Below are 12,723 nucleotides of genomic sequence, written 5' to 3'. Positions count from 1 at the left end.
GATGGACTTGGCGAAAAAATGGGAGTATTTGGAGCCGGATGGAAACATAGGAAGATTTGGAGTAGGGTGGCGACGGGGCAGATTGTTATCACAATGACCAAAAAAGCTAAAGTGGAAGAAGAGATGGAATGACAATGATGCAACCTTGTTGTGTGATGTTGTATGTATATTTGAGGTTAGTAAAAGAAGTATTATTGAGATAAAGTAACAAAGACGCATCTCAGGTGGAGATGGAAGCAGAGTCCAGAGAGAAACATGGCATTATTAGTTTGTGAATGAACATGCGGTGGAAAGAATGTTTTCGTATTCATATGCCCCTTTTTCTTATTATTAGTACTATGGTGAGGTGCCTTGTATCTCACCATTTGTTGACGATGTTCCATGTTGCACGACATACGTATTAGAGTGAAACAACAAAACAATGACATAGAACCTTAATGCAAAGTCAAGGGGCAATAGATTGAGAGGATGATTGACTTATGGACAAATAAGGCAAGGGTGGACAAATTCAATAGAGAAGATAAGCTAGAGGGATGCATGATGTTTATCAAAACAGACGAAAGATACTCGTGTTTGTGTTTTGTTTGAACATTGTGTCTGATATACTCGTTCAAGGAAAGCAAATTGAGCATTGTATATAAATTTATTTGTTGGCCCATGAAAACGCACGGACAGTCTACTAGTACTAGTACGACATTGGAATGGACTTTGGAGGGTTCATAAGTCTCAACTGTATGGATATTTTTTGTATGATTCATGCTATATTGCTATCAATAATTAACACTTTGAGCATTATTTTTATTAAATTTGATTGGACTAACATATTAATCTAGTTTCAGTTTTTGTTTTCTGGTGTTTTTTTATTTTCAGGAAAATACCTAGGAAACTCCCAAAAATTCGGAAATAGTTTTGGAAGATTAAGGATTGGAGATTAGTTTCTCAAGGTCCTTCTAGTTCTAGATGGATCCAGTCAGAAGCTTGTTTGTTAAGTCAGTCACGCGGGAATTATGCCACGTGCAAGGAGTGCCTCACAGTCATGTAATCGTCCCCACCAGTCATGACACACGCGGTGTGGTAGTGCTCCTCGCCAGGTATCCGGCCATGTCTCCCTAGTGTACTTGCGATCTTGTAGACCAGAAATGCGAAGGGGACCTAATTTTTTGGATGTGAGGGACGAAAGCCTTTGGCCCCGAATAGGTGGCATTGCCACCCTCTGAGGGTTCTCCATGGTCCTGAGGGTCAGGACCCTTGACCTTGCATGCGTAAGCCTGTCGGTTTCGATTCTTAGCACCTTGAGGAGGCCTGGTCACCGAGTTGCTTATCTCCATACCCTCCTAGCCTTTGAGAGAGAGTGGACTAGGTAGGCTAATTGTGGTTCGAACACTTCGATTAACAAGTTTGGTTCTTCTGGGATGTTACATAACCTTTCCGCTCTCATTTGGTTTCTCTCAATAGCTTTTGTCTGGAACCTCGTCACAAGTCAAGTTTGTATCCGATGACCAGTTCGGACACTCCTAATCTTATCCGTCGGGATATTCCAAAAATGGTGGGTAGCCAAACTCAAATTCCAATATAGTTAAACCCTCCAAGCTAGGACATGTGAACTACCAAAAACCCTATCTTTCATTCGAACAACTTTGATTGGTGTCATTCGAAGTCTCCAAGATTTTAGGATAGGTTGACACGAGTTCGCTCAGAGTCAGTGGAGCAGGTTTCATTCAGACCCTCTAAAGGTCTATTCTTTGGGCTTTGGACTTGCAGTTGGTTTGGCTATTGACACTTGACCAACTAGGCTACCATATCCAAGTACTCTTTGTCTACATGTACTAAATGAGTTTTCTAAAACCCTAACGCCTTATGTTTCTTTCATCCAGTCACACAAACTTTGAATATTTAGACAATCATTCATACCACCCTCTCACTCTTACCTAAATTTGTTTCCCACTGTCATTTGCTTGTCACCATCATTCATCTCGTAATACCTGCCAACTTATTGTCGGCCGGTCACCAATTTTCATGTTTTTTTTTAATTGTCAATGCTTTCATATTAAAAATACTTGTTTTTCAAAATCAATTTCGTCTTGTATTACATAAATATAAACTAAAACACAACATGATGATGGGTTAACTAAACGCAAAGGTGAGATTACAACCAAAACTCTCTCAAAATTCTCACTGAAGCCACATCCAAGTAGGATGCAGACGAGCGCGTCTGCTAGGCCAAAAAATAACCTAATCAATCCTACTTACTACTCCCACCGTTCCTAAATATAAGTCCTTTTATCTCTCAAAAAAAAACTCTTTTAAAGATTCCATTACAAACTACATCGTATGTATATAGACATATTTCAGAGTGTTGATTCACTCAGTTTGCTCCATATGTAGTCTATAGTGAAATATCTAAAAAAAACTTATAGTCTATAATGAAATATCTAAAAAAACTTATATTTAGGAACGGAGGGGGTACTTTAATAAACATGCTAATGTACTCCTACAAATGATCAATGCGGACGTGCCCGCCTGCATCCTTACATCCAAGTATCTGAACACCAACATCACCGGCCTATGCCGAATACCTCACTCACAAATGCTCAAAAGAAAGGTTTGTTCATTGAGATCTTGTCGTATAAGCAAAATATTAATAGACTGATTGTTTGTCAAAGCTTTTTCTTGACTACAAGTAATACGTCTTACTCAAACGGAGGAAATATATTCCCACTCACTGTTCTCTGGTCTCACAGTCAATGTCTAACCGACGCCACACAGCCATACCAATATTCCGTTGTGAATCAAGGTTCACAGCAGAGACAACACAAGCAAGCAGTGCTCTGTAATGACAAGCAATTGCGGTTACAAAAAACAAAATTCACTCAAACTTCAGCACTTGTGGTATTTCCAAAACATGACGCGACACAAAACCATAATCTTGATGGTCTAGTGCGCTGCAACGACACTCCGAAATTTTCAAGAAAACCAACCTAGTCCAATCCTAAATTCCTAATGACGCAGATCCGGGCAAGTAAAACCCCCGCTGCCGTGCATATGACGATAGACAGAAATCCATCCCTGGATCTCATGCGCTCCTTCCATGTCAAGGGAGCAGAGACTTGCTTCAACACTTCTCTGAACTGTTCTTTCGTGTCCTCCACTGAGCCAGAATTGTTGATCACTATATCTGGTTCGGACTTCTTCCAGTCCAGTGCAAGCTGCGCGCTGATCCTGCTCTGAGCTTGTTCCTCGCTGCACCCATCTTTTAACATGAGCCTCTCAATATGTGTTTTGGGATCCACCCATACAACAACCACTGGGTTCGTCCATCGGTCCATCTTTGTCTCAAACAACAACAGGATGTCGACAGTGATAACTGTGCATCCCTTCACCCACAATTTCAGTATCTCCCAAAATATACCACATGACATATGTGAGGCCAGAAGACTGAAAGTAGCCACAATGAACAAACCAAAATGTTGTCAGGGCCCAGGATCGAGGAATAATGTTGAAAAACAAGAATCCTTAATATCGCAGGGACTATTGATGACAAAGTATAAGCATGCAAGGGTAGTCTTGGCCCCATCCTGGGATGTCCACTAAACCCCTTGTAAGCATGCTGTAATCGCCTCTTAGGAGGCTGTAATCCCCCTTCTTTTCAATACAAAGAAACGCAAGGCTCTTTGCGTTTTCTCGAAAAATCTTGCTGTACCCGCTTTTGCTGTGGCGCCCCCCGATTGCTCAGCCGCCCTTCCTCCCCAGGGACAGGGCCCGCCACCCACCAGCCAGGCTTGTCGCCTTCCGTGCACGAGCGCGATCCGTCCTGCACCCCGCCTGGCTCGACCGCTGTGCCGGCCCCGGATCCAAGGCGGGCCGGGCACGAAGCGACCCCTGATTCGCCCGGGGACGAGATGGTCCCTGATTCCCTGCCTCCCCCGTCCGCGGCACCCGAGGAGGATACCCTGTCGGGACAAAGCGGGTCTTTGGCAGCGTCACCCGCTGCCAGCCTGCGTGGTGACGACTACGAGGTCACGCCCTCCCGCCCTTTCGACCCCGAGGACGACCCCGCACCGGATTCAAATCCCGCACTCCTCGTGCCAGGCGCGGGCTCTCCTAAGCTGACGCCTGGGCCACCCTCCCCTCTCGGGCTGGGCCTTGGCAACACTTTGGCTGGGCCGGGCCTCGACGACAGTCTTGCACCCAGCAACGCGTCCCTGCCGGCCAGCCCACACTCGGCGGAGACCCCTTGCCCCACTGCATGCCGATTCGCATCGCCGCCCATCACGCTGCGGAGATCGCGCCCGAGAGCTGAATCGCGCCCCATCGCTTGGACGCCGGGGGATTTCCTCGCGGCTGCCACTGGCCAGCTCAAGGCCGCCCTGTCTACTCCCGGGAAGCGCCCCCGTCACCCCACCCTCTGCTTCTCGCCGCGCCGCGGCCGCTCGGCCACCCCGAAGGTGGCGACCTAGGTGCCTCCTACTGCTGAGCGGCAGGCTCACATGCAGATTTTGCGCACCCTGGGCATCATCGGCGCCAACCAGGTGATCACGGCGGACGCGATGAAAGCTTACGACGGCGTGTTCGCGACGGAAATCTCGGTGGACGTGCTCGCCGCTATCGCCAAGTTGAGCTGCCCGCGATTGTCACCCCGATCCCATGCACGTCCGTGCACGCTGGCTGCCTCGCGGAGGTCTAGCCCGCCGTTGTATCCCGCTGTCGAACTAGTTCTTTATGTCTCACAACCTTAAGCTAGTGATCTGGAATGTGCGCGGGCTGAACGCGAGGGCGCGTCGCCTGGCGATCCGCTCGCTCGTCGCTACGACCGACGCGTCGATAGTGTGCCTGCAGGAAACGAAGATGGCCCTCATTGACCCCTCGATAGTTTTGGAGACCCTGGGCCTCGACTTCTACGGCTTCCTGTCCCTGCCCGCGGAGGGCACACGCGGGGGCATCCTCCTTGCTTGGAAGAGCAGGGTCGTGACGATCTCCAACCCATTGCTGACCACCAATGCCCTCACCGCTAGGGTTGCCTCTCCCGCGGGCACTCCGTGGTGGATCTCCACTGTCTACGGCCCCCAAGACGAGGACGGCAAGGTCGCGTTTCTCCAGGAGATCCGGGACGTGTGCCGCGACTGCACGGGCCCGTGGATGCTTTGTGGTGACTTCAACCTTATCCTGCGCAACGAGGATAAGAACAACGGGAACCTAAACCGGAGAATGATGGGTCGCTTCCGGCGTTGCATTAGCGATCTGGCCCTGAGGGAGGTGTACCTCAATGGCCGCCGTTACACCTGGTCCAACGCGCAATCCCCGCCGACTCTGGTGCGCCTGGACAGGGTCCTGTGCACGTCAGGCTGGGATGACGCCGTCGGCGACTGTCACTTGCGCTGCCTCGCCTCGGTGGTGTCCGACCACAGCCCCTCCTGCTGGATTGCTCCCCCACACCCCCAGTCCACCGCCGGTTCCGCTTTGAGGAGTTTTGGCTGCGCCTAGACGGATTCCAGGAAACGGTCGTGCTAACCTGGGCTTCGGTGGACGACGACGATCCATTCCGCCGCCTCCGGCTGCGCCTGCAAGCAACAGCCAAGAGGCTCACTAGCTGGAGCGCCAAATCAGTGGGCAACGTCAAGCACAAACTCGCGCTCTGCAGGGTGCTCATCCTCAGTTTCGATAAAGCTCAGGAGGACCGGACGCTCTCGCCGCACGAGGTCTGGCTGCACAAAAGCCTGAAGCTTGCCTTCCTGGGCTTCGCCTCACTCGAGCACACAATGGCCCGACAGCGAGCACGCATTGCTTCGCTTAGGGAGGGGGACGCCAACACTGCATTCTTCCATCGGCAGTGCTCATACAGGCGTCAGAAGAATTCCATCTTCAGCCTGTCATCGGGCCAGCAGACCCACACGGGGCAGAACGAGATGGCGCAGGCCGTCTTCGGCCACTTCGACGACCTCATTGGCACGGCCCCAGACCGCGAGTGCTCGCTCAACCTCGAGCACCTTATCGAGACGGATCATGGCCTACATGACCTCGATGCCCCATTCACGGAGGAGGAAATCTGGCACACGATCACGCGCAAGGCGCCTGGACCGGACGGCTTCACCGCGGAGTTTCTTCGCGCTTGTTGGGATACCGTCAAGCCGGACTTCATCGCTGTGTTCCATCAGCTGCACCAGCTACGGGGCCGAGGATTCCACCGCCTCAACCAGGCCATGATCTCCCTCCTCCCCAAGCGCGCGGATGCCCAGGCGATCGGCGACTTCCGCCCCATCAGCCTCATCCACCTGGTTGCCAAGGTCTTCGCCAAGACGCTCTCACTTCGCCTCGCTTCAAAGCTTGACAGGCTGGTTAGCAAGAACCAGAACGCCTTCATCGCGGGCCGTTCCCTGCACGATAACTTCGTGCTCGTCCGACAGTCGCTGCGCCTCCTGCACCAGCTGCGTATGCCCAGGATCCTGCTCAAGCTCGACCTCGCGCGCGCCTTCGACACCATCTCATGGCCCTTCCTGTTCGAAGTTCTCCGCCAGTATGGCTTCGGGTGCAGGTTCTTGGATTGGTTGGCCATCTTACTGTCATCCGCCTGCTCAACGGCGAGCCAGGCCTCCCCATCTGGCACCGCAGGGGGCTTAAGCAGGGCGACCCTCTGTCGCCCCAGCTGTTCGTCCTTGCGGTGGACACGCTGGGTCGCCTCTTCCAGCGGGCTGCAACCATGGGCATCTTGGAGCACCTCCACCCACGTCGCCCCATCCCGATCATCTCGCTCTTCGCGGATGACGTGGTGCTGTTTTGCCACCCCTCCCCCAGTGACCTGGCCGCGATCATGGCGATCCTGCAGCTCTTCGGGCAAGCAACGGGCCTCCACGTCAACTACGGCAAGAACTCTGCCACTTTGCTCAACTGCGCCCCGGGCGACTCTGCAACGATAGCGGCCACGCTTGGGTGCAGGATTGCAGATCTGCCAATCACATATCTTGGGATCCCGCTCACCATTCGACGGCCCACGAACGCGCAGCTGCAACCCCTGGTCGACAGGGTCGGAGGCATGCTGCCCAGCTGGAAGTCCCGCCTCATGACCAAAGCGGGCCGGCTCGCGCTTGTCAAGTCCGTGCTCTGTGCAATCCCCATCCACCAACTGCTCGTCCTCCCCCCCCCCCCCCGAAGAAGACTTTGAAGCTCATAGAGAAGATCGAGAGGGGATTCCTTTGGGAAGGTCGCGCTGCCACCAACGGTGGTAGCTGCCACGTCAACTGCCGCCGCGTCTGTCGGCCGCTCTCCCTCGGTGGCCTCGGAATCCAGGACATGGAACGCGCTGGACTAGCCCTTCGGCTGCGCTGCCTTTGGTTTAGTCGCACCAACGAGAGGAGGGCCTGGCACGGCCTTGACCTCCACTTCACCAACGAGGAGCGCGCCCTGTTCTGTGCCTCCACCTTGCTTGTCGTAGGCGACGGGAGATCGGGCAAATTCTGGGAGGATCGCTGGATTGACGGCCGCTCCATAGGCGAGCTCACGCCACAGCTCTACGCTTGCATCCCCAAGCACTGGCGCAAGCAGCGCTCCATCGCGGATGGCCTCCAGAACCATGCCTGGGCGCGCGACATTCGCGGCGACTTGGGCATCCACGAGATCGGCCAGTACCTGCTGCTTTGGCGCACCACCCAAAACGTTACACTCCACGATCAGCCAGACCAACTCAACTGGAGATGGACCTCGAGCGGAACATACTCCGCGCTGCCTAGCGACCTTCCACGGCTCCGTTGCCTGCGACTCTTGGCAACTGACCTGGAGGAGCTGGGCTCCCCCGCGTGTGAAGTTCTTCCTATGGCTCGTCAGCCTGGACAGGTGCTGGACTGCGGATAGGCTGCGCCGCCACGGCCTACAACATCACCCGCGTTGTGTCTTCTGCGACCAGGAGCCCGAGACTATGCGCCACCTGCTCGTCACCTGCCCCTTCTCACGACAGGTGTGGCACGAGACGCTCTCCTGGCTGCGGCTGGCATGCCGGCCGCCAGACCGCGAGGCGCTCAATGACTGGTGGTTGCACGCCAAGCGGGAGACGCCCAAGGCCATGCGCAAGGGATTGGCCACGATCACCCACCTGACGGCGTGGCTACTCTGGAAACACCGCAACTCCTGCGTGTTTGACGGCGAGCAGCCCTCCATGACGCTGCTATCTGCTAGGATCAGAGAGGAGGCAGCCCTTTGGGTTCGGGCTGGGGCTGTTGGCCTGGGGGTAGTCCTGCCAATAACCTGGGATGTTCACTAGCCTAGTGTTTTTTCCTTTTTTTGTTGAGCCTAAGGCTCGGACCCTTGTACAGCTTTAACTCTCCTCCTTTTCAATGAAATGAAACGCAGAGCCTTTGCGTTTTCCCGAAAAACTGTCATATATATAAACTGGATCACATATCTATTGACTAACCATAGCGAAAAGAAAGGAAACAGGGTACAATATTTATGTTGGTAAGAGTTGTACCGGTTTAGAAGTTCCCTTTTTTCTGGATCAGAGAAAACAATCTGACCTAAGAGAGCTCTGTCAATTTCTCCATTTTCCAATAATATATCATTTCCAAAAGTTTTCACAATTTTCTTCCAACCTCCAGTACCTTTCTGCACTACATTCTGTAAATGCATGTCTCCGTAATCAGCATAAAGTTCAAACAAAAACAAGGAAGACGATTGTCAGTGTCTGGGAGAATTTTACAACAAATAATAACTTAATACGTTTACAACAGCAAAATGCATTATTAGCAGTTTGAAGCTCAAGTAGTCATAAATTATGAAAGCAAAGTGCCATGTACACCCACCTGGTCCAAAGCCCCTAGTCTACCAGAATTAACATCACATCATACCAGGGATTGTACTAATGTTCTACCATTGATTTTTGTCATCCCAGACATTTAGGATAAGAATAAGCAATGCATACATACAATTGGCTAAAATCACGTTTGCTCAAGTTACTGTTTTCAAATGCAGGTAATACCTTAAAGCGCTATATTAAACCTGTCAGTTCCTATGGTCATACTCACGCTGAAGCCCCAAAGATAAAACATAGTTAATCTTGCGTCATACCAGTCACTGTAATATTTTTAGTTCAAGAGATATCCCAGCTACGGTAAGACACTCATGCTGATAGATTCAGTGTTCCAATTAGACAAGGAATGCATATTCTTTTTTTTTTTACTTCAAATCACACAATTTACTCACATGATTTTGAACATGTGATTAGGAATTAAAGGTCTTAACTTCCTTCATATACCCATATACAACAAAAAATGAAATTCTCTCGGCGTCAGCGGCTACTTCTTTAGTCTGCAAAATGCACATACTTTCCCATCCTATAATCCAAACTGACAACAAAAAAGGTAGTATGACTACATTGGCCATCCCCCTCACATTTCTTCGCTGCCCATCAAAACTCCCGTTTTTGTTCCTCTTTACTGTGAGTCTACTAGTAGCAGTAGGGATGAAAAAACTCCACTGTGAAATACCAGTATATGCCTTTATCCTCAACATAAAGCTAAATTGAGCAGTTTGATTCCATGCTATAGAACTTTCTTACATAGTTCAAATCAATACCAAATTACCAAGTGTTGCCGTCAATTCTCAGGGAGAGGCGAAAAGGTAATAACAATGCAATAAAATGGAAAAAGTTCTGTACTGATCACATTGATTAGCATGGGGATGGATTTTATGACAGAACTATTTATCCCCAAAAAGCTGATGTGAGCAGCCTACTTGCATCTTATAGAACTGTTGTACAGAAGTAATTAGTCACATTATATTCTGTACTACCATAGTTGTGACTGAATCGACTAAAACAACAACATTGCTTGCAAAGGCACAGCATGATTAGCAGCAACAAGCGCATATTTCGGCACGCCGATGTGGGATACTGGATGCTTACCCGAGCCACAACGTCCGCGTCGACGACAGGGACGCCGGCGGATTTGAAGAGGCCAGACACGGTGCTCTTCCCCGAAGCAATTCCACCCGTGAAGCCGACCAGCCTCATCTGGAATTCGGTTCGTACGAGACGAATTAGAGCGCGTGGGGATGATCCCGTCTGTTCTAACTCTCATAGATTGGGGTTGGGGATATCCGACTTTTTAAAACCAAATTTGATCACAGATTGAGAGTTTAACAAATGGAGGGGATACGAAACCACGACGAATTCACCATTTAGGTAAAAGAGGGGGCCGAATCGAAAGGGGGAATTCGTCGGGCGCTGTGTTCTTCTAAAGTACTCCCGGGTGATCAAGTGAGCGAGATACCTTGCGATCTCGAGGCCGATGCGTCCCGGTAGGCCACACGCAGCAAGCCTCCTCCGCGCCGCCGCTACGTTGCAATCCTCTTCCTCGAGCGTGCCGTCGCTAGTTTGTTTCTCCGCCAGCCAGCCGCCGTCGCATAGCTGCTGCTTGCGAAGGGCGAATAGCTCCCACTCGACATGGTTGAGTTGAATTATCTTTCATGCCACGTAGTTGGTTGTAAGAGGAAGTACGATAAGCTACACTCAGCAGGCTGTAAGGATTAAAATACTATATTTTTGCTGAGTTGGATGAGAAAGAAGAGAAGAAAGAAGGAAAGTGGGCTCTTCGTGAAGAGCCAGCTCTAGCACGTGCTCCTAGGTGTTTTATGAGAATGAAAGGTGGGTCATATATGATAAAAGTAGTACTTTTTTACAGCTAACTATTGTACAAGCTAGCTATAAGGTGAGCTATAAGAATGCTTATAGCCAACAGTTGGCTGTACTATTAACCATGCTCTAATAGCTCTCATGCGACATCTTCCAACGCAGAAATAGCTGTACACTGCTTGCGCTGGAGTTTGCAGCCAGTCCACCAGGGTTCGAGCCTCGGCTCTAACACTGGTGCTCACGGAGTTTTCTTCTATAAAAAAAATGCCAACAGGCTAGTCTAGCCCGGGTTGGTCTCATTCATTTTTTTTTTAAACTCGAATCAGGTGAGCCCCTACGTAACAAATGGGACCCACAGCATGGAACCCACTAACTTATCCAGCTTAGCATTGGTACAAGAGAGGACACCGAGCCGTGCAGCACCCGAGCCCTACCGCGACCTTCCCATCCTCGCCCCGCTCCCCGACCGTTGTTGTTCTTCTTCTCCGGCGACGACGCGCAGCAACGCCCTTTCGGGCCGCGACCTAGCAATGTCGAGCTCCGCTTCAGCCTATCGCCGCTCATGGTCGCGCTATGACGCAGTGTCCATGACAAGGTGCCCTACATGCCCACGTACCGCACCCCTGAAGCGGCTAGTCACAACGACCGACAAGAATGGAAACCTTGAGCAGGAATTCGTGAAATGCGAGAGCAAACAAGAGCACGGAAATGTGAGATTTTACTTCTCAATATGCCAATTTTGGTTTTTGTCCCCCAATTTCATATTTTTCATCGGATTTGGGATTTTGGGTTCATCTCTCCGATTTCAGAAATTTTGGTTTTTGTCCCCCATTTTGAGTGGCTAGATGAGTACATAGAGCGGATTGAACTGGAGGGTGCATCACGGGAGCTCGATTTACCATTGGAGGCGGAGAAGTTTGGATCGGGCTCGTCTGGATCTGATAATTCCATTGATGCTACTGTGGGGGATGCAGCACGGACGGCAGGGATGAAGAAGCTCAACAAGCATATGAAGAAACTAATCGAATTGAAGAAGCAGGGCAATTTGATGGCCGGAATTTTTTATGTTTGTGTAATTGCTCTCGCATTTGTTTATTTGATGATAATTAGTCGTTAGTGAATAGATTGGGCATCATCTCTAATCGTAATAATATGGATGTTTAATAAATCTGTTGCGTTGTACGAATTCGGCATGTCTTCTCATCTTCTCCACTCTGTTTCGGACCCGTTTTTTCAGTTCTGCAGTTCGTCATCAGTTTCAGTTTGAGTGGCTAGATGAGAAGTTTGGTAAAAAGATGGGTGATAGAGGGAGAAAAGAAAAAAAAAGGGTTTGTCGACAGTTGACCGAAAAGGCCAGGCCCATATAGAAGGTAGGCAGGGTCGAATAGAACATATTCAGGCTCATTGATAAAAAAGGTGTAGCTAGTGCAAAAAAAAGTGCACACGGTCATTGACATCGATATATACAGGCCCATTGATAAAAAAGTGTAGCTAGTGCAAAAAAAAGTGCACAGGGTCGAATATAACATATCCAGGCCCATATACAGCCGCTTGTTTCATCCGGTGATTAATTGTGGAATTATCGAATGCATGCATAGGAAACCAGCGCTGATTACTCCCTCCATCTATATATATAGCGCCTAATTCATTTTCTGAGACTGTGTTTGACTATTGATAAGATTAATATTATATGAGATGTATAATATAAAAGTTGTATCATTGGAAGCTCCTTTCACGTACGAATTTGACGGTGTAACTTGCATGTTATATACTCCCTCCGTTTCTTTTTAGTCCGCATATAAGATTTGGTCAAAGTCAAACTTCATAAATTTTGACTAAATTTATAGAACAAAATATAAACATTTATAATATGAAAACAATATTAGTAGATGCATAATGATATTAGTTTTGATAGCATATAGGTTTAGTGTTATAGATGGTGATATCATTTGATATATATTTCGTCAAACTCAGCCTTCACGTAGGTTTACGTAGGTCATGTACGTAGGTGTAGAAAAACCCTTATTTGCTCTATAACATGTGGTCAAAGTTAGCCTCGAAAAACGCATTTGGGGAATAGGTTGTTATGGTGTTTTCAAAGTTTGTGC

General features: G+C 49.5%; 1 protein-coding gene across 2 annotated transcripts; it reads right to left on the bottom strand.

Annotated features, from left to right (window-relative positions):
- Positions 1 to 2,769: 2,769 nt before the first annotated feature.
- On the bottom strand, positions 2,770 to 10,440 carry LOC123443341 (dephospho-CoA kinase-like). Of its 2 annotated transcripts, XM_045119678.1 has the most exons (4): positions 10,254 to 10,440; positions 9,887 to 9,994; positions 8,456 to 8,601; positions 2,770 to 3,435 (listed from the first exon to the last, which is right to left on the bottom strand). In XM_045119678.1, exons 2-4 carry the CDS (start codon positions 9,992 to 9,994, stop codon positions 2,979 to 2,981), a joined length of 711 nt encoding a protein of 236 aa, XP_044975613.1. In that variant the 5' UTR covers positions 10,254 to 10,440; the 3' UTR covers positions 2,770 to 2,978. The 2 variants fall into 2 exon arrangements, with proteins under 2 accessions (XP_044975613.1, XP_044975614.1); XM_045119679.1 differs by lacking the exon at positions 10,254 to 10,440 and having other exon boundaries at positions 8,456 to 8,615; positions 9,887 to 9,969.
- Positions 10,441 to 12,723: the final 2,283 nt, after the last annotated feature.

This window comes from Hordeum vulgare, chromosome 3H (genome assembly GCF_904849725.1).
Source record: "Hordeum vulgare subsp. vulgare chromosome 3H, MorexV3_pseudomolecules_assembly, whole genome shotgun sequence".
NCBI lineage: Eukaryota > Viridiplantae > Streptophyta > Magnoliopsida > Poales > Poaceae > Hordeum > Hordeum vulgare.
The sequence above is the reverse complement of the archived record's forward strand: the minus strand, read 5'-3'. Positions and strand labels throughout refer to the sequence as shown.

Excerpts from the sequence above, each read along its gene's own strand:
- LOC123443341 (XM_045119678.1), bottom strand. The coding sequence starts at position 9,994 with ATGAGGCTGGTCGGCTTCACGGGTGGAATTGCTTCGGGGAAGAGCACC. Across the intron at positions 8,602-9,886 it reads ACGCGGACGTTGTGGCTCGG|AATGTAGTGCAGAAAGGTAC; the intron begins GTAAGCATCCAG and ends ATGCATTTACAG. Across the intron at positions 3,436-8,455 it reads AAAAGGGAACTTCTAAACCG|TCTTCTGGCCTCACATATGT; the intron begins GTACAACTCTTA and ends GGCTACTTTCAG.